The sequence below is a fragment of the Lacerta agilis genome, chromosome 14 (assembly GCF_009819535.1).
Source record: "Lacerta agilis isolate rLacAgi1 chromosome 14, rLacAgi1.pri, whole genome shotgun sequence".
Classification (NCBI taxonomy): domain Eukaryota; kingdom Metazoa; phylum Chordata; class Lepidosauria; order Squamata; family Lacertidae; genus Lacerta; species Lacerta agilis.
Window position 1 is genome coordinate 24,628,701 of NC_046325.1, and position 19,244 is coordinate 24,647,944.

The 19,244-nt window shown below is 41.1% G+C and overlaps 3 protein-coding genes across 3 annotated transcripts; all 3 read right to left on the minus strand.

Annotated features, from left to right (window-relative positions):
* Positions 1–10,237: 10,237 nt before the first annotated feature.
* LOC117057917 (olfactory receptor 151-like) lies at positions 10,238–11,224 on the minus strand. Its single transcript, XM_033168760.1, has one exon. The coding sequence runs from the start codon at positions 11,222–11,224 to the stop codon at positions 10,238–10,240; it is 987 nt and encodes a 328-aa protein (XP_033024651.1).
* Positions 11,225–13,756: 2,532 nt separating this feature from the next.
* Positions 13,757–14,728, minus strand: LOC117057918 (olfactory receptor 24-like; the record flags this gene model as incomplete). The annotated part of the gene is made up of 1 exon (XM_033168761.1): positions 13,757–14,728. A coding segment is annotated over one exon (972 nt), but the record flags the coding sequence as incomplete, so codon positions are not given.
* Positions 14,729–17,359: 2,631 nt separating this feature from the next.
* LOC117057919 (olfactory receptor 6N1-like) lies at positions 17,360–18,376 on the minus strand. Its single transcript, XM_033168762.1, has one exon. The coding sequence runs from the start codon at positions 18,374–18,376 to the stop codon at positions 17,360–17,362; it is 1,017 nt and encodes a 338-aa protein (XP_033024653.1).
* Positions 18,377–19,244: the final 868 nt, after the last annotated feature.

Here is a 19,244-nt window from a genome sequence, read left to right on the forward strand (position 1 = left end):
TTTTGCAATCCACATAATTGAAGGGTTGAGAAAGGATTTGCCATTAATGGGGATTAATCTCACATTTGCAAATACCTCAGTAAAACAGCCTAAGCCATTGCATATTGCAATTCAGTTCTTCAGCATATATTTTTTTCACTTCCGCAGTTGTGGCACACTTTTCAGCCGGTGGATCTGATGGGTATTTTCATGGACTTGTTGATCCATAATCACAATTATTGTGGAATAATTGTAGCTGGTGAAAATATGAAATCAACCATGATCTTTTTAATTGTAAAATATGTATTTGCCATGGCTATTGATAGAACAACAAGAAATTACTTGCATTTACCTACTGAATTGGCCTCCATCTGTATCAGTGCTAAAAGACAGTAGCTCTCTAGATATTGTTGACCAATATGGTCTCGGATGGTAAGGGTTTTAGTCCAACAACATCTAATGGGTCATTCTGGAAGGAGTTAATTAGCTAACCTATATATTTACCTGAATGTATTGTTAGTCCAGTGAATGTATTAAGTATAAAAGTGCCCCTGTTAAGCTTTTCTGTATGAAACTGCTCTGTAAAGCTGTGAACTTTGATCTGCATTGTACTTCTCTCTGGCAAGCTTTGCCTTACTAAGTGTCTGGAGATAACAGTAGACCTTACGCAGAGAGTACTGTAGCTGTCCTTCATTGAGAGGAACTGTTGTCTAGGTCAAGAGATAGGATGGCCTTGCTGGAGTGCGCATGAACCAACTCTGGCTAAATGTCATTTGCCTTATATGTACAACAGGAAATGTTCCTTATATGGACAAGAGGAAGTTTTCTGGGGTGGGAAGAGAGCCAGAGAACTGTCTATAAGAACTGTCTGAAAATTGGCTAGTTTTGTACTTGCTTGGCTATCTAAACACCGAAGTACCTCTGCATGCAGAAATTAAATCTTTCTCTCTCTGAAGCCAGAAGCCTCAGGTTTTTTTTACTTCCATGTTTTCTCACCGGGCGCAACAATGGGAACCCGTAGGGGCAAATAAGGCTCCATAACGTGGTGCGTTGGCCGGGAACCCTTCGCTGTTCCCCGGGATTGAGAAAACAGGGAGTCCGAGGCGTCGCCGCACAGCGAAAAGGCTCTCCTGGTCTGGCGTTTGCTGGCCCCAAGCGCGCTTCCTGCCTGTTTGTGGGAAGGGACTGGCTCACCCCAGGGGGAGAGCCAAACTGCACCGTGGCGACGGGAGAAAGAGAAAGCGGCCGCAGGGGGGAAGGGAAGTAAGATCTGCAGAGGACAGGTAAGCTCCACAGGGGGAGCAGCTTCCCAGGGAAAGGGGGAGCGCGGGATGCGATCGATCCTGCAGCGGCAGTGTGTCGTAGAGGGCCGCCGCTAAAATCCGGTAGTGTGCAAATAGAGTTGCCACCGGAGCCTGGCAGTGTGCAAATAGAGTTGCCGCCAGAAGCCTGGCCGTGAGCCGTGGAGGGCCGCCAGGAAGGGGGAAAAGAAGGGGGGTGCCCTCTCTGAGGAGAGAGAAGGGGGTTAAGAATTTTTCAGAGAGAGAAGGGGGTTAAGAATTTTTCTGTGATTTTACTCTGTGTATGGGAATGGTGTGTGGGGACACTCCAATGGATGTATTGAGTGAATGAGACGCAGGAACTCAGTGTCCCTAGCGAAGCGGAGAGTGTGTGCATGAAAAAAGTCTGGTTAGGTGGAAGGAGTGTCCCAGGTTGAACCTGAGCTTGCTGAGATGGGGAATTGGAATTTTTGTTGCTGTTTAAAAATTTATGACTTGTAATAATTTTATGATTTTTCCTTCACTATGTGTGTGTTGTATGAGTTCTGTGTTTGCAGTGATTGTGCAGTGTGATTTTTGTGAGTTTGTCTGTGTCTGCAGTGCCTGTGTGTGTGTGTTGGTCCCTGTTTGAGGCTTGCATTCATTCTGGAAAGGTGGGGCAGAAAGCAGCCCTAATCTGTGTGTTCCCAAACTCTGTGTTCCCAAAATTGTTTCATTTCTTGCTGCATTGCCAACGAAGTCTGGGAAGTCTGTTTTTTTCCCCCTTGTATATGTGGCTGCACAATTTGTATTTGTTGTTTTGTTTTGTTGTCCCTTCAAGGAATCTGTTTGAACCCCAGGGTTAGGTGAGTGTGTTTTGGAAATTGTTTGTGTGCCAAGGTATGTGCCTTCAATAGAATGGGCTGTAAAAGTATTTCTCTGCAATGTTAAGGTGAATGTAAAAGTGTGTCTGAAGCATTGAAAGGAGGGCTGCTCTTGCAATCAGGAATGTTTGTTAGTTTGTTTTTAAAGTTGGTACAGTCTTATTTTGTTTCTTAATTGACCTTTGGTAAAGCAATGGGAGTGGGGAGATGGACAGAAATGGAGAGAAGCCTTAGTTTAAACAGCAAGGATTTTTCTCTTTGCAGCAGTGAATCTTGCAAAGGAAGGGAATTTGCCACCCACAAAGGGGGGGGGGGAGAAGATTATGTCTTCTGAGCAGTTTGATTGTTTCCAACAGAAGTTGATTAGAGGGAAAAGTTTTATTTTATATCCCAGGTTTTAAGTTTTTCAGGGAAGGTTTTGAAACAGAAGAAATGGCTTCTTGGAAGAAAGTTATTTGAGAATGTAGATGTAGGTTTGTGGGATGTGTAATGAAGGAGAAGAGAATGTTGAAGTAGAATGGGAAGGGGCTCATGGTTAGCAACTGGTTAGCAACTGACAGTGTAGCCCTGACAGTGTAAGTTAGGATTTGGAGTAAGTTTGAACCTCAGAAGGAAAAGGGGACAGAATTTTTTTGGAATGATTGGAAGAAAAATTGATGATAAAGTGAAGGTATACATATCACAGAATCATAGAATCATAGAGTTGGAAGGGACCCCAAGGGTCATCTAGTCCAACCCCCTGCCCAGCAGGAAACAATATTGAAGGCAATACACCACCCTCCATGCCAAGGTTGCAGAGCACATCTAGGGGGGTGAATCCATTGTCCAAACCATGGAGAGGACCGCCAGGTTGTTGCCATGGAAGCATGAGACAATGAGAGAGGCCTGAAGATGGCTCTGCTTCAGAGTTGGTATATATAGCAAGCCCTTCAAAGATTGTTTTGAAAAGACAGGAGCTTTTCCCTATTGCCTTGTCCATAATTTGTTGTTACCTAAAAGAAGCCTGAAAATTGTCACTATTTGAATGAGCACATCAAGGGTTCAACTCCATTGTCCTAATGAAACACCGTTGTGAGGAGTTAGCAATTTTGCTAAGCTGGCCGCCACGTGTGAGATGATGAGAGTGACCAACCGATGGCTCTGAAGCGAGATAAATAGGCCAAGTTCTATTCTGTCTGACAACCCAACTCTGTCAGAATTTGTTCCCTACTGCCCTGTTCCCACCTTAAGTCCTCCTGAAGGTCAAAAATAGGTTGGTGGTGGTGAGTTAATTCTTGGACACAAGGTCCTGATAGGCTTGGTGAGGTGGTAAGTAGAAAATTAGGTACTGAGGATCAATGGCTGGTGCTTGGATGCAGGAAAAAGAAGAGGAGGGGAAGTTAGTCTCTGATATGGCTGTTGGAACTGGTAATATAATTGGGATGGAGAAATGGAACATTAGGAAAGAGAAAACAGTAAGGAGAAAATAGCTATACCCAAACACCCTAGATCATTTGTACAATGTTATATTGGAAAAGATTAGTTGCTATGTAAAAGTTTTGTTTTTTTTAAAAAAGGAGAATGTTCTGAAGGATGTCAAGATAGTGAGAATTGCAATGGCTCTAGTAGTGTGTGTGGAAGGTGATGTTGAAGAAGTGGATCTTATTTGGGGGGAAATTGTATCTTTCTGTTCCCTGACATTAGCAGAGTTTATGCTAAATTGGTCTGAAATTGTGGTGATGCTAATGATGATAGTGTGTATGATTGTATTGTGTATTTGTTTATGTTTGTGTGTATTCTAAGTTTAGAGTGTTTGCATGGATTGGAAAAATGAACTAAATTATTACTCTGGGCCCAAGGAGCTATGGGATAATTATTGCGGAAGAATATTGTATTTCGAGGAGATAGTGATCCGGCATGGTCAGTAATATCTTGTGAGTGTATGGGAGGCTGTCCTTATTTGATTGGGTTATTCTAGCTTACCTCCAACAGGGAGGAGGACTGAGGTGTGATCAATATCGATACCTGTGAGGTTAATCTGTGAGGCAAAAGAAAGGCTGGAGGGGCCCAAGACACCACCCTCCAAGGGCAGATATAATCTCTGTAACTATCTCCTATTCTTTTAGCAGGTGCCCTAATGCCATGTAGCTTTGCTATGCTAGTTTTATCCCTATGCAGAGACTCTGAAACCTAAGTGGCATAGATCCTACACAGTCTTTTTGGCAACACTGCCAGTGGTGAAAGTGGCTGGTGTCCGCCTCCTCATGTAGAGACAGGACCTGCCACAGTGTGCTGAAACATCCCTTGAAGCTGAAGATCCAGGGAAGCAACAAAGGCCAAGAAGCAACAAACCTGCTGCCAAAGCGCACACCAATGGAAGAAAAGGAAGGAAAAGAACACTGAATGGGAGGACTGAGTGATCATATTGCCTTAATTTGTGTTGACCAGTTACCAGATAATGTGACCAGTTGAACAGTTTCTGTAATTATTGTTAGGAATATTTGAAGTAAAAGATCCTTAGTTGTATTTGTTGTATCTGTTGATATTGTGTCCCCCATTGTTATTTTGCCTTTGTATTTTCTGTTTAATGCAATGCATGCATATAAAGTTGTGTCATGGATTCTTTAGCCCATTGCCCTTGCTAGAGAATATCAGTCATTTCCCAGGGACGCGCTGGAGAAAGAATTCCAGCGGTCCAAGAGAACAGGAGGGAATGGAAGGAGTTAATTAGCTAACCTATATATTTACCTGAATGTATTGTTAGTCCAGTGAATGTATTAAGTATAAAAGTGCCCCTGTTAAGCTTTTCTGTATGAAACTGCTCTGTAAAGCTGTGAACTTTGATCTGCATTGTACTTCTCTCTGGCAAGCTTTGCCTTACTAAGTGTCTGGAGATAACAGTAGACCTTACGCAGAGATTACTGTAGCTGTCCTTCATTGAGAGGAACTGTTGTCTAGGTCAAGAGATAGGATGGCCTTGCTGGAGTGCGCATGAACCAACTCTGGCTAAATGTCATTTGCCTTATATGTACAACAGGAAATGTTCCTTATATGGACAAGAGGAAGTTTTCTGGGGTGGGAAGAGAGCCAGAGAACTGTCTATAAGAACTGTCTGAAAATTGGCTAGTTTTGTACTTGCTTGGCTATCTAAACACCGAAGTACCTCTGCATGCAGAAATTAAATCTTTCTCTCTCTGAAGCCAGAAGCCTCAGGTTTTTTTTACTTTCATGTTTTCTCACCGGGCGCAACAATGGGAACCCGTAGGGGCAAATAAGGCTCCAATTCATTCCCTCCCACTGAACTAAACCAATATGAAAAATTTTAATGGAATTTCAAATGCCAGCCTAAATGGCCATATCTCTGTGCCATTTCAATCTCTCGTTCAACTCTTATTCACCACCACTATGTTCTCTGTCATCAAGACTGCAATCTTATGCCAATTTACCTCAGAGTAATCTCCACTTAATTCAATAGAATTTTCTATACACATGCATAGGATTGTTCTGGAAGGATCCAATCCTGTGCACACTTTCCAGGGAGTAAGTCCCATTAAAGTCATTGGGGATTTTGATTATACATGTACAGATTGCATGTTAGTTACATCAATATATTAATAATATTTTAGTATATTTATTTATTTATATCCTGCTTTTCCCCATGACAAAGACTCAAGGTGGCTTACAGATAAAGTAATAACAGCTAAAAACATAGGGGAGGGAAAACAATATTTTTTTAAAAAAATAATAAAATTAAAATTGTATCTGGCATGTCTGTGCTCATGTCTGTTCATGTGTGTGTATTTTACTCTACACATATTGGGACATTTTTATGAAAAGCCAGAGTAATGTTTGCTTTTTACAAGAAGACAGAGAGATTTGACATGCAGAGTTTGATGGGATTAAATCTGAAAGGGAGGATGAAAGCTGAATTTCAATTGGGGCAACCAAGTTACTTGATTGTGTACGTCTAAGTGGTCCTCCATTTGCACTTCACACCTTTCTCTGAAACTTGTCTCCTTGGATTATATTGCTGTGTATTGAATGTTGCAATGGGCATAGTGATCTAATCCTTCTCCCTTCCATTTAAGGCTGTTGCTTGTCCCAGTTTATATTCCTCAGCATAGGAAGTACTTCTGGGCTCCAGCTCACTCACAGAAAATTATGTTAATAGGTTTCCCAAAATAATTAATTAATTGGTTAAATTTTTATACAGCCCTATACCCATAGATCTCAGGGCAGTTCACAACATAACATTTCAACAGAATTATGACTCTGAAAGGCAAAGATGGAATGTCAAATGAGTGCAAGCTTGTTTGTCCTCTAATTGCAGGCAACATGTACTGCAGTTCTGGGGCAGTCTGCCCCGGCACACCTCTGCTTCTTTTAGAACAATGTCAGGTTCCTGTCTTACCTAAACTATAAAGGGACCTTTTTGGCAGAAGGGACTTGGGCCCCATGGGTAACCTTGTTCCAGCTGAAGAGCTAAAGGTGACCTGAAATACCCTTTCTAGTGCTCCCGCCAATAACTCCTACCCTATACTGCTTTGATCTCCAGTTCCCTTTGTCAATTGGCCTCAGGAGCAAAGGGAGCAGCGGACCACATGGGAAGCCAAGTGTTTCAATAGGAGCCTCCATTTGGCTACCAGATGCTTCTATTGCTCATGATTATATTGCTGTGTATTGAATGTTGCAATGGGCATAGTGATCTAATCCTAATCTACTGGGGTGGGAGGGTCTATTCAGTGGCAGGAGGAAAATCTAGCTGCAAGCAGTGACTCAGTTTCAATAAATGAGAAAGTAAAGGAGGAGCTGTCAGTGACTATACAGATCTCTCATATCCTCTGGACCATAGTTAATGCCCACATTTCAATCTCCACTCTGGAACTCACTGTCTTAGCTCCTGCCTCCACACCTAGTGCTTGACACAGTCACTCGACTTTAAAATACTTGGAAGTGGGCTATGAAACTTCAAGAACCTCCAAGTCATAGCTGAAATGGCATGAGCCTTGGATACCTCCTCCCATACCAACTTGTTCACTCCCTGGGATCTTCTGGGGATCCACTTGTGCCACAAGGGCGGCTGAGGAATGGCTGGTTGGGATGTGAGAGAGGACTTTCTCCGTGATCATGCCCATCTCTACTTCAGGATGTTCAGTGCCTTCTACTCTCCATTCTTTTCCATGCCTAAGACTTTTATTACTGTTCCAGTTGGCATCTGGCAGTTGACATTTAGAGTTGAGGATTTTTCTGTGGGCTGGATTTTGAAACTGGTTGGACAAAGTGCTGTCTTTCTAGAAAACGAGGTGCTGGTACTCACCATGGATACCTCCCTCATTCTCTTACAGTGGCAATGGTGCCCACCTGAGAGGTGCCAAAAGAGTTCCAGCTGAAAAAGCTCTGTTTGCACCCATTACACCTATCTCTGTTTTTCCAGATGTTTGCTTTTATGGTTGATGATTAAATTTTTGTTAGGGTTTTGTTTTTGTTTCTAATGGAAGCTGGCTGTGCACGAAAAAGGTAGTGGTACGGAGGGAAATTTTTAAATAAATAATAAGTCAATGACAATCCATCATTCTTTATTATGATGATCATAGTTCAGCCACTAAGTTGCAGTCAAACAAATACAGTTTGCAATTTGCAGTTAACAAGACAGTAGCAATCAATTAAGAATTAATAGACAGAGGTTAAACTATATCCCACTTTTATTAACCAGTTTGTCTCTGTTTTGTTTGTGGGGCAGTTATAAGACAATGCACATTCATCCTGATTTGCTTCCAAGGTATTTATGCATTTTCCTGTTAATCATTCATTCCTCCCACACTTTTCAGTTTCTTTCCCCATCACTGCGTAGTCTCTGGGTGTGTTTTAAGTGGATTGCTTATGCTAGGGCATGGGCAATAGGACACTATATTCCGCTTGAATTATGCAAGACTACATTTAGATTTCTAATAAGAGCTACAATCCCACTTGCAAAATAGTGAGAGTATGTGGACAGGCTGCATGGCACAGACATAACTCTCCTTGGTGTCTTGTTGCTGCTTCCTCACTACCCTTCTAGCTCTCTGCCAACCCAAACAAATGCATTGGTGGTGTCACTATGCATCACATAAGGAGAATCATGAATGTTCATGCATGATGCCTCCGTGAGTGTATAGCCTGGGCTGTTTGCCTCACTGCCTGATCACTTTGTCAGAGTGAGTTGCCTGCCTTAAGCAGCAAATGCTGCAGCAAAGAAAGCCATGTCAAGGCACTAAATGAAAAGCTCTCTGTGCCCCCAAATCAGAATTGCCTTCAGGGGTAACTCCAGCATTGAAGGTTAAGATTCCAATCCAGTCTATATATAGAATGAAGGGACACCATATTGTCTTTTGCCTCAGGTAGTAAGATATTTTGGACTGGCCCATGAATGTGTTGCCTTGTGTTTCACTTTAGTGGAAGTAAGAACAAAATATACACATCATTTCCCACTATAACTGTTGCCTTTCAAGTACTCTTTTTGCAACCTTCTTAATCATTTGTATGTTTAAGCATGTCTACAAACAAATAGGAGGGAAAATGGTGCTAAACTTGATGCAAAATGGTGGTCAAGCTGCCAGTACACTGGCAGCAAAAACCATTCAGAAAGAAGCTTTGCTACTGCCACTACAAAGGTGAGACCTACTCTGAAGGAATATTTTCTTCCAACCCTGAAGAAACTTAATGATTTCCCAATAGCATGGGAAATTCTGAGGGGCCACTTGCAAAGAAATCTTAAAAATTATGCAGTTCACCTGGCTGTGGTTTATGTTGAAACATCCACTGCATTCATTAAGGCAGTAGGGTGGACCAGAGAATGAGAACAGGGAAGGCAAATGTTTGTGTCATAGTTGAGCTGTATAGAAACATTCTCAAAATGGGTTTGTAAGCTTAAACTAGAAACAATAAAAAACAATAATAAATCCATAATAAATCAAAAGCAAGATTAGAGTAGAAATCATAAATGGCTTCCTTCACAGATAAAAATGTGAGATTTTCTTTTTAAAATATTATGCATTTGCCTGGCAGTGGACGGTAGAGTGCACTAACATTAGGCAGAAGATTAAACCGCTGAATGAAGCTCCAATGTTAGTCCTTGTGTGCTTATAGCCGAATAAAGTATTATCTATCTATCTATCTAGCTCCAATGTTAGTGTGGGTGTTGGGATATACAAGCCCAGACAGACCCTCCTTTTGTTCATTTACACATATCACAGCAATCTACTCAGGGCTACGAAGATAAGGTGAGATCGAGGTTTTGTTCCTTATAACACAGATGACCTACATTCTATTGGTTTTATACATAAAACCAACACTTTGTTGCTCAGCCAAAAGCCATAACACAAGAGCTAGTAAGAAATAAGAAATGAAGGTATGGTCAGATAAACTAGTTGACTCACTAGTTGATAATGCTAGCAACCCATATTGAGTCAAAGGAATTGAATGGAGTAGTTTGACAGCTATGCCTCACAACTTTTAAATGTAAGGAAAGGGATTGAGTCAGGTAAATTCTTGCAATAAATAGTTATCTGCTATGAACACCTCTTGGGGTTTTGTGAGGGGATTGCTCAAGGGAGTCAGGACAGTACAGAATATTTTACTAAGCTGTCTCAGAGTTGGGGTGCTGGGTAACATATGGAGAATTGTTACATAAAAAATGCAAGCTGAAATGAGAAGAGCAGTCCAAAAAAGGGTTTTGCCTCCCAAGTGAAGATGGGTATTTATTTAGGATGGTGGAACTTTTCTTCTGTAAGCAGCCTTGCTGTAAACACTCCATTACACAGCCTCTCACATCTTACTCTCATAAGCTATGACTAAGGATCTTCAATGGCTGTTGAGCTTAAAGGATGGAGGTGTGCAAAGTCTTGCATGACTATTAATCAAACTATTAATCTGTAAAACCCTTTCTCTAACCACTACACAACAGTCTCTCACATGTTACTTTCACAAGCCATGATTTGGGATCTTCAATTTCTGATGTGCTTAAAGGGGTATAATTGAGTAAAGCCTTGCATAAACTGTTAATCCACCACATAAAGGCTTTCTCTAAGCAGCCTTGCTGTAAACACTCCATTACACAGCCTCTCACATCTTACTCTCATAAGCCAAGACCAAGAATCTTCAATGGCTGATGAGCTTAAAGGATGGAGGTGAGCAAAGTGTTGCATGAACTGTCAATCTACCACATACAGTCTTTAAGGCTTTGTGAACTTCTTTGTTTCTCAAGCTGTAGATGAGAGGGTTGATCAAGGGATTCAGGATGGTGTAGAAGAGTGAAAATACTTTATTGAGATCTCTCAGAGTTGGGGTTTCTGGCAACATGTAGACAATGATTATTGAACCATAAAAAGTGCAAACCACAATGAGATGAGAGGAGCAGGTCAAAAACGCTTTTTGCCTACCAATAGCAGATGGAATCTTCAGGATAGTACTGATAATATAAATGTAGGATATGAGAGTCAACAAGAATGGGGTGACGGTGATAAAGAAGGCTGAGAAAAGGGTAAAGATTTCAATCCTGCTAGTGTCACTGCAAGACAGTTTTTCAATTGGGCCAAGTTCACAAAAGTAATGATTTATGACATTGGGCCCACAGAAGTATAGCTGAGCCAGGAGACCTACTAGTATGCCATTAAAAAACGGACCGTTTGTCCATGTCCCAGCCATAAGCTGACAACATAGTTTTCCATTCATGATGGAAGCATAAAGCAAAGGTCTACATATTGCCACATAGCGGTCATAGGACATCACGGCCAGGATATATGTTTCTATAGCTACAAAAGAGCCAAAGAAATAAAACTGGGTTAGGCACCCATTTAAAGAGATGGTTCTCTTTTGAGATATCATATCAGCTAACATTTTGGGCAGGATGACTGAGCTGGAGCAAGTCTCTAGGCAGGACAAATTGGCCAGGAAGAAGTACATGGGTGTGTGAAGGTGCTGATCAGCCACAACAAGCAAAATGATGAGACAATTCCCAGTTAGTGTCAAGATGTAAATCATGAGGAAGAAGGAGAAAAGGAAAGGCTGCAGCTCAGGACGATTCCCAAAACCCAGAAGGATGAATTCTCTGATTGCCGTCTGGTTTCCTTCTTCTGTGTTCCCCATTGCTTTAATCAACTGGAGGTCAACAGAGCCCTAAAACATAACAAGAACCATTGGTTTTAATGCAGTGGTATAGAACGAGATGAGCGTGCAACCCCAGAGTCGTCTGCAACTGGACCTAACGGTCGGGGTACCTTTACCTTTATTCACATATTTTGGGGACAGTACTGTGCAAACCTATACATGACCACTCAGGAACACCACTGCAGAAAATTCAATGGAACTTATTCCCTGTTTGAAAAATGTGTAGAGGGTTTCAATAGATATTAATAATTGGAGCCAAATGCTATTTGTCTTCTTCAGTCCAAAATTCTTGGATATCTGGTATCTCGATTCTGAGGATTAAGCAAGGCTTTGATGAAAGCATATGGCTTCAGTACTTACCTGCACCCATTTACTGTTGGATTATGCTCCAGGAGTTACAGCTGTTAGCAGAGGTGAATCATAGAATCACAGAATCATAGAGTTGGAAGAGACCATAAGGGCCATCCAGTCCAACCCCCTGCCAGGCAGGAAACACCACCAAAGCATTCCTGACAGATGGCTGTCAAGCCTCTGCTTAAAGACCTCCAAAGAAGGCGACTCCACCACACTCCTTGGTAGCAAAAGTGAATGAGTGTCTCTGAAACTGCCTCTTGCAAAATCGTAAAAGGAAGTGAGCCTGGAGACTTACTGCTGATTTTCTAACTGTGTGGAAAACATATATGATGCAAGCAACTTATTAAACCCAATGGGGATCCCAATAGTAATTCCTCCTCTGTGGACTACTATCCCATCTGGGTAAATTGTGACCTAGGACATCTATAGGTATAGGGATGTTAGAGAATTCAAAACAAAAACAGAAATGGAAACTGAAGAGTAAATTGATGAAGCTTGCTTATTTGCCTCATATCCAGAATAGAAATTTATCAAGTGAATACCAGTCAGTATTTGCTGTTGCTGGGATGTAGGGTTTCAGGCATAATTTACAGTGTTATTTCCCCAATTTAAATTGTGTTCCCTTTGCATTGAAATGAATGGCCTTTGTAATGAAATGAATGGTGTTACATCATTGATTACATCAATTACTTTAAATAGTAGGCAGTGTTTCCTTCCAAGGTCAGGTGGTTTTGGCTAAGGAAGTGGTCCTTTGGGGATCTGAAGGCAATATGGATGCTTGAGGGTGAGAATTGCAGGCTTGATTTAAGCATGGCAAGAATAACAAAAGCAATGCATACTTAAGTCTAAGCAGACTGAATAAGATATATTACTATATACAGCTGAACACAGTTCACAGAAATAGACTTCAAAGAAACATATTACTCCATAGCTAGGCATGACAAAAAGAAATGCAGTAAACAGCATAGACCATGCCCCTTTGGTTGCTGCCAGGGAAATCCATAGATGTGGGAATTTTAGTTTAGCCAGGCGCTGGCATACCACGCCTCTCTGTCAAGATAGAATAATTAATATACAGTGTTGACATACCACACTTAATTAGCCCAGCTACAGAGCTTCATTTGGCATACCATATGGCTTTGGGCACCAAGATGGAGATCCCAGTAGGTTAGCAAGGAAGCAGCATAGCCGGGTATAAACAAAGGTGTGGCAGGGAAACAACAGAAGTCACAAGATTAAGAGGAGGGGGTGAGTGAGAGAGCTGTAAGTATGCATCAAGTCACGTACTCCATGAAGGGAGAAAAAGGGTGTGCCAAGAGGAGTGGCTTTCCATATTTGGTATTAGAAGGCACACCATTCCTTATTTGGTCTTTGGAGTTCTCTGTGTATGTTAATGGTTAACTTAGCTGTGAAGTTTTCAATAAATGGGAGCCTCATGCGTGGCTCGAGGCCTTCCCTCCATTCTCACCCTTCTGTTCGACGCGTCGTTATTTATCATTGCAACACATAGACACAGCTGTAGGTTGTCCCCTTTCACATCTAGAAACAGACACAGCTAAATCTTAAGGATCCAGCACAAAATCTGTTTATTGAACATTTATCCTTATGTGCTTGCACAAAGTTTACCCATATTACAGCCATTGCACATATTATGGCCATCTACTCAGGGTAAGGAGATAAGGAGGAAATGACATATTTTCATTTGAGTTAATAAATCAAATGAATACTTTATTGCTAAGACAACAGCCATAACGCAGCAGCTGGTCAGAAATAACAACTGAAAGCATAGTTGGATAAACAAGCCCATCCAAAACAGGTGATATAGTGCAAATAAACAGAGAAGTCATACAACTATATGGAGTGCTCTAGTCACCCCAACAGAGTCCAAAATACAGGTATATGCCCCCAAAATATTTTATTAGTTTTTAAACATAAAGGAAAGGAGGTGAGTTCAGTCAAATACTTTTTTAAAAGAATGGCAATAATATTTTTAAAATGTAAGACACAAAGAGATGAGCAGGTCAAAAAGGGATTTCCCCCTCTCTATAGCAGAAGGGAACTTTAGGATGCTGCAGCCTTTTTCTGTAAAACCCTTACTCTAACCACCACACTACACTACACTACACAGTCCCTCACATATTATTCTCTACAAGCCACTTAATGGGAAAAAAATGAGTAAAGCCTTGAATAAACAGTTAATCTACCAAATACAAACTTTAAGGCTTTGTGAACTTCTTTGTTTCTCAAACTGTAGATGAGAGGATTGATCAGGGGATTTAGGATGGTGTAGAAGAGTGAAAATACTTTATTGAGATCTCTCAGAGTCGGAGTGTCTGGCAACATGTAGACAATGATGATTGAACCATAAAAAGTGCAAACCACAGTGAGATGAGAGGAGCAGGTCAAAAACGCTTTTTTCCTCCCAATAGCAGATGGAATCTTCAGGACTGTGGTGATAATGTAAACATAGGATGTGAGAGTCAACAAGAATGGGGTGACGGTGATAAAGAAGGCTGAGAAAAGGGTAAAGAGTTCAATCCTGCTAGTGTCACTGCAGGATAGTTTTTCTATTGGGTTCAGGTCACAAAAGTAATGGTCTATGACATTGGATCCACAGAAATGTAATTGAACTAGTAGGTATATTACTATGCAATTAATCAACATACCATTAATCCATGTTGCAACTATAAGCTGAAAACATAGTCTTCTATTCATAATAGAAGCATACAGCAAAGGTCTGCATATTGCCACATAGCGGTCATAGGACATTATGGCCAGGAGATACGTTTCTACAACTGCACAAGAGCCAAATAAGTAAAATTGGGCTATGCATCCATTCACAGAGATGGTTCTCTCTTCAGTTATCAAATTGATCAACATTTTGGGCAGGATGATTGAGCTATAGCAAGACTCCAGGCAGGACAAATTGGCCAGGAAGAAGTACATGGGGGTGTGAAGGTGCTGATCAGCTACAACTAGCAAAATGATGAGAAAATTGCCAGTTAACGTCAAGATGTAAATCATGAGGAAGAGGGAGAAAAGGAAAGGCTGCAGCTCAGGACGATTCCCAAAACCCAAGAGGATGAATTCTTTGATAGTTGTCCTGGTTTCCTTCTTCTGTGTTCCACATTGATTTAATCAATCTGTGGGTCAACAGAGTCCTAAAATAGAATAAGGACCAGTTATTTTGGTGCAGAGGTATCTAGTACACTTAGCTGGAGCTTTTGCGAGCATTTTCTATGGGACTCTGAAGCTGAGAAACACTACAGACCCGTTGCGCCACTCAAAAGGCGGGAGTACATAAAACAGTGTTGGGGGTGCAGATAACTCACATGACAGATTTTGATCACCCCCACAGCAGTCTGCTACAGAGATATTTCTATTGATTCGTTGTATAGTATCTCTGGAACTATTGGATTTTACAGTTCTCCCTCTTTCTGCAGAAAAAGAAGTAGAATCATAGATGGGGCAGGAGTCTGTCCTTGGAACCCCTTCCTTGGAGCAATGGAAACTTCTTCAGGTCCCCATCATCCACTCCTAGTGCTGCAATAGTGTAGAGGGCAGAAAGGAGGCATTATGGGATGGGTGTACTGGGGATAAATGAATCTAAAGCCCTCCCATTTCACCATGGCCATCATCCATAGAAACACATACTGTATATACACCAGAATACAGAGGGGAAGTACCCTAGCCCTGGAGCTAGAATATTTCATTTCATTTTCATTGAAATCAATGGAAAGAAACTTTTTTTAAAAAAAAGCTGCTCACCAAAAGGAGAATACCATGCCTGTCACTCTGCAGATGAAAGTCAAGTATATCTTTCGATTGGGTGACCTGTACTAATTTCCTGCTGGATTGTGCTCCAGGAGTTAGTGCTGTTAGCAGAGGTTATGTGATGAACAACAATGAGGGGTCACTTTACTGCCTCAATATGCAACTGAGTGTCCTCTGAAACTGCTTCTTGCAAAAGTTTAAAAAGAAGTGAGCCTGGAGACTTACTGCTGATTTTCTAGCTGTATGAAAAACATGTATGATGCAAGCAATGCTTTCAACCCAAAGGGGATCCCATTGTTAATTTCTTCCCATGGACTACCAACCCACTTGGCTAAATTGGAAGCTAGGGTGTCTGTAGTTAGGGATGTTGGAGAATTAAAACAACAACAACAGAAATGGAACTGGAAATTGGTGAAGCTTGCTTATTTGCCCCTTGTCCAGAGTGGAAAGCAATCCAGTGAATGCCAGTCAATATTTGCTGTTTCTCTTTAGTTCTTTGTTTTGTTTTTTAACCAGGCCATAAGTGATATGTAATTGATGACTATTTTTTTTTGCTGGAATTTAAATTGTGTTTCCTTTGCATTGAAACAAATGGTGCTACAACATTACTTACATCTAAACAGGCACATCCAACAGGTAGGTCATGATCTACTGGTTGATCCCTGGATGTCTGTGGTAGATCACCAGTAGATCACTGGCTCCCCTCAACAACTCAACTTTGGGTCCCCTAAAAAAAAATCAACAACTTTGACTCAAACCCCTAAAAACAGCACTTTCCTCCCTAGAAAAGCTCATCAGCTTTGACCTGAACCCCCCAAAACTTTGACCTGATCTCTTGGTCTCTTGGGAGTTGGCCACCCCTGACCTATTACATCAAATTGTGGACATTGTGTTCTGTCACGGCCAAGTGGTTTTGCCTAAGACCATGGTTCTTTTGGGATTCAAAGGCAAGAAACGCACCTATCAGTGATGATAGCTAGGCACAAGCATGGGTTATAATGATAAAGCAATGATAAGTCCAGGTCTGATTTGGCCTTATCCTGAGGCATCAAGGGAACATTTTATGAGATCACACTATCTTGTCATGATACAATACTACACAGTGAGGTGAAGAACATTGTATTCTGTGGAAACCAAACTGCAGTGGAACAGAAACAGCAGTGATTGCAACAAAGGCAGGTTGGAATAGAATCACTTCTTATATTCTTATATGTAGTTGGATTGTAAGCAGATAAAAGAGGGAGGAAGTTAATCATTTCTTGATAGTGTTTAAATAAATACATGTTACATTCATATTTTCAAATCAAACATCATTTGTTTGAAAAATCATTTTCTTGAAAAAAGAAATCATTTTCTTTAAAGAAATATATTTAGCTGAAACTTATTGATTAATATAATGGACAACATTAACAACAATAATTTTAATAAGATTCACATTTTAAACATTTAAACTGATGCAAAACATGTTGTTAAATTCTATATATATCATTAAAAGATGCTAGCAGTTACATGGAAACCAACCAACCTGCATGTTAGACAGAAGGGCAAACTGCTGCAGAACTCAAATTCACATTCAGTTATTGCAAAATTCTCTACCATCCATATCCCTGACCATTGGTCAAGCTTTCAGAGGCTCATGATAGTTGTAATTCAAAAACATCTGAAATGCACCATGTTGGCTGACCTCAAACCTACCAAGCACAAACAGACCCTTGTTTTCTTCATTTTCACATATTGTCATCTAAATAGGACTAGGGAGATAAGGAGGAAGGAAGGAATTCCCCTACCACACACACACAACCTTGAATTGGTTTCATACATCAAATCTATGCGTCATTGCTAAGTGAAAAACTGTAACAGAGAAGCTGGTCAGAAATAATAACTGAAAGGGTAGATCAGGTAAGCTATCTAAACCACTGTCCTTGATGTTCTGCTAATGCTCCAGAGAAAATTAAACAACACATTGGGGTGGTCACCAGGCAGAGATCAGCAGCTACGCCTCACAACTTTTGTTTGGGTTTTAAAGATAGAGGAAAGGGGTGGATTCAGATGACTCCTTACAAAAAATAGCCATCTACTGCAAACAGTTCTTAGGGCTTTGTGAACATCTTTGTTTCTCAAGCTATAGATGAGGGGATTGATCAAGGGAGTTAGGATGGTGTAGAAAAGGGAGAATACTTTATTGAGATCTCTCAGAGTCGGGGTGGCTGGCAACATGTAGACGATTATTATTGTAGCGTAAAAAATGCAAACCACGGTGAGATGAGAGGAGCAGGTCAAAAACGCTTTTTTCCTTCCAATAGCAGATGGGATCTTTAAGATGGTGGTGATAATGTAAACATAGGATGTGAGAGTCAGTAGGAATGGGGTGATGGTGAAATCAAAGGTCAAGACAAAGGTGACAAGTTCAATCAGGCTTGTATCACTGCAGGAAAGTTTTTCTATTGGGGTGAAGTCACAAAAGTAATGATCTATGACATTTGGGCCACAGAAGGATAACTGGGCCATCAGGTATGCTATTGTACAACTGCCCATGAAAGAATTCATACATGCCCCAGCCATGAGTTGAAAACAGAGCTTTCCATGCATGATGGTGGTGTAGTGTAAAGGTCGACATATTGCCAGATAGCGGTCATAGGACATTGCTGCCAGGAGATACGTTTCTGTTGATGAACAAAAGCCAAAGAAATACAATTGGGCTATGCAGCCACTAACAGAAATGGTTCTCTCTCTACTTATCAAATCGGTCAACATTTTTGGAAGGATGATTGAGCTGTAGCAAATCTCCAGGAAAGACAAATTGCCCAAGAAATAGTACATGGGAGTGTGAAGGTGCTGATCAGCTACAACTAACAAAATGATGAGAAAATTCCCAATCAATGTTAAGATATAAATCATGAGGAACATGCAGAAAAGGAAAAGCTTCAGTTCAGGTAGATACCCAAATCCCAAGAGAATGAATTTTGTGATGAAAGTATGGTTTCCTTCCTCTGTGTTCCACATTGAGTTCATCAAGGCAGCCCTAGAATATAATCAGAGCATTTATTTAATTTAGAGCCAAGACTCCCCCCACACACATAGTGAGAATTAATCATGCTATTGGAAATGTATTTTTATAGGACTACATAAGATATTAGTGACACATAACATGATAGATTTTGTTCCATGGTGCAAGACCAAGAAGGCCTCCAGCATAAAGCCGCGGTTTTAATTGGCCCCATGGCCACATCCCCTGCACTCCCATTGGAGCACAGACCCTGAGGTGACTGTGGCATCACCACCAGCACAATGCAGGGTACAGTCCTGCCCCACACTGGAGGGGGCAAAGGGTGTCCTGCGCCCAGCATGCAACCTGGACCCTCCATCAAGAGGATCCGATTTACCACTAAAGTTTACAACAGTTGTTGTTGCTTCTAATTAATTGGTGGCATCACAATATTATTTAATTATCCCTCTCTGCAGGTGGACAGGTAGATCCTTAGGTGGAGAGCAATGTCCACACAGAAAAGCTTCCTGCTTCCAGTCATGGAAAACTCTGAAGCTGCCCCTCTTATATTATTGGTGCTTCAGTGGCAGAGATGACAAAAAGTAGTCATTCAGGATGCCGCGTATTGGGGATAGATCAGGCTGAGCTTTGGATCATGAGACTTCCCAACCCTGTAATGTGTATACACACAAGGCTCATTTACACATTAAATGTCTACTCAGAAATAAACCTCACATACTTCAGTACTTCAGTGGAATGTATTTCCTCTTACCAAGTGTGTATAGAATCCCACCCTAAATAATAACAGGAGCCAAATGCTATTTCCGCCATGATGTTCAAACGTTTCAATTTGTGATATTTTGCTTCTTAATGTTTGACAGGACT

Bases quoted from the DNA above. Each gene is read 5' to 3' on its own strand.
- LOC117057917 (XM_033168760.1), bottom strand. From the start codon at position 11,224: ATGGGGAACACAGAAGAAGGAAACCAGACGGCAATCAGAGAATTCATC.
- LOC117057919 (XM_033168762.1), bottom strand. From the start codon at position 18,376: ATGTGGAACACAGAGGAAGGAAACCATACTTTCATCACAAAATTCATT.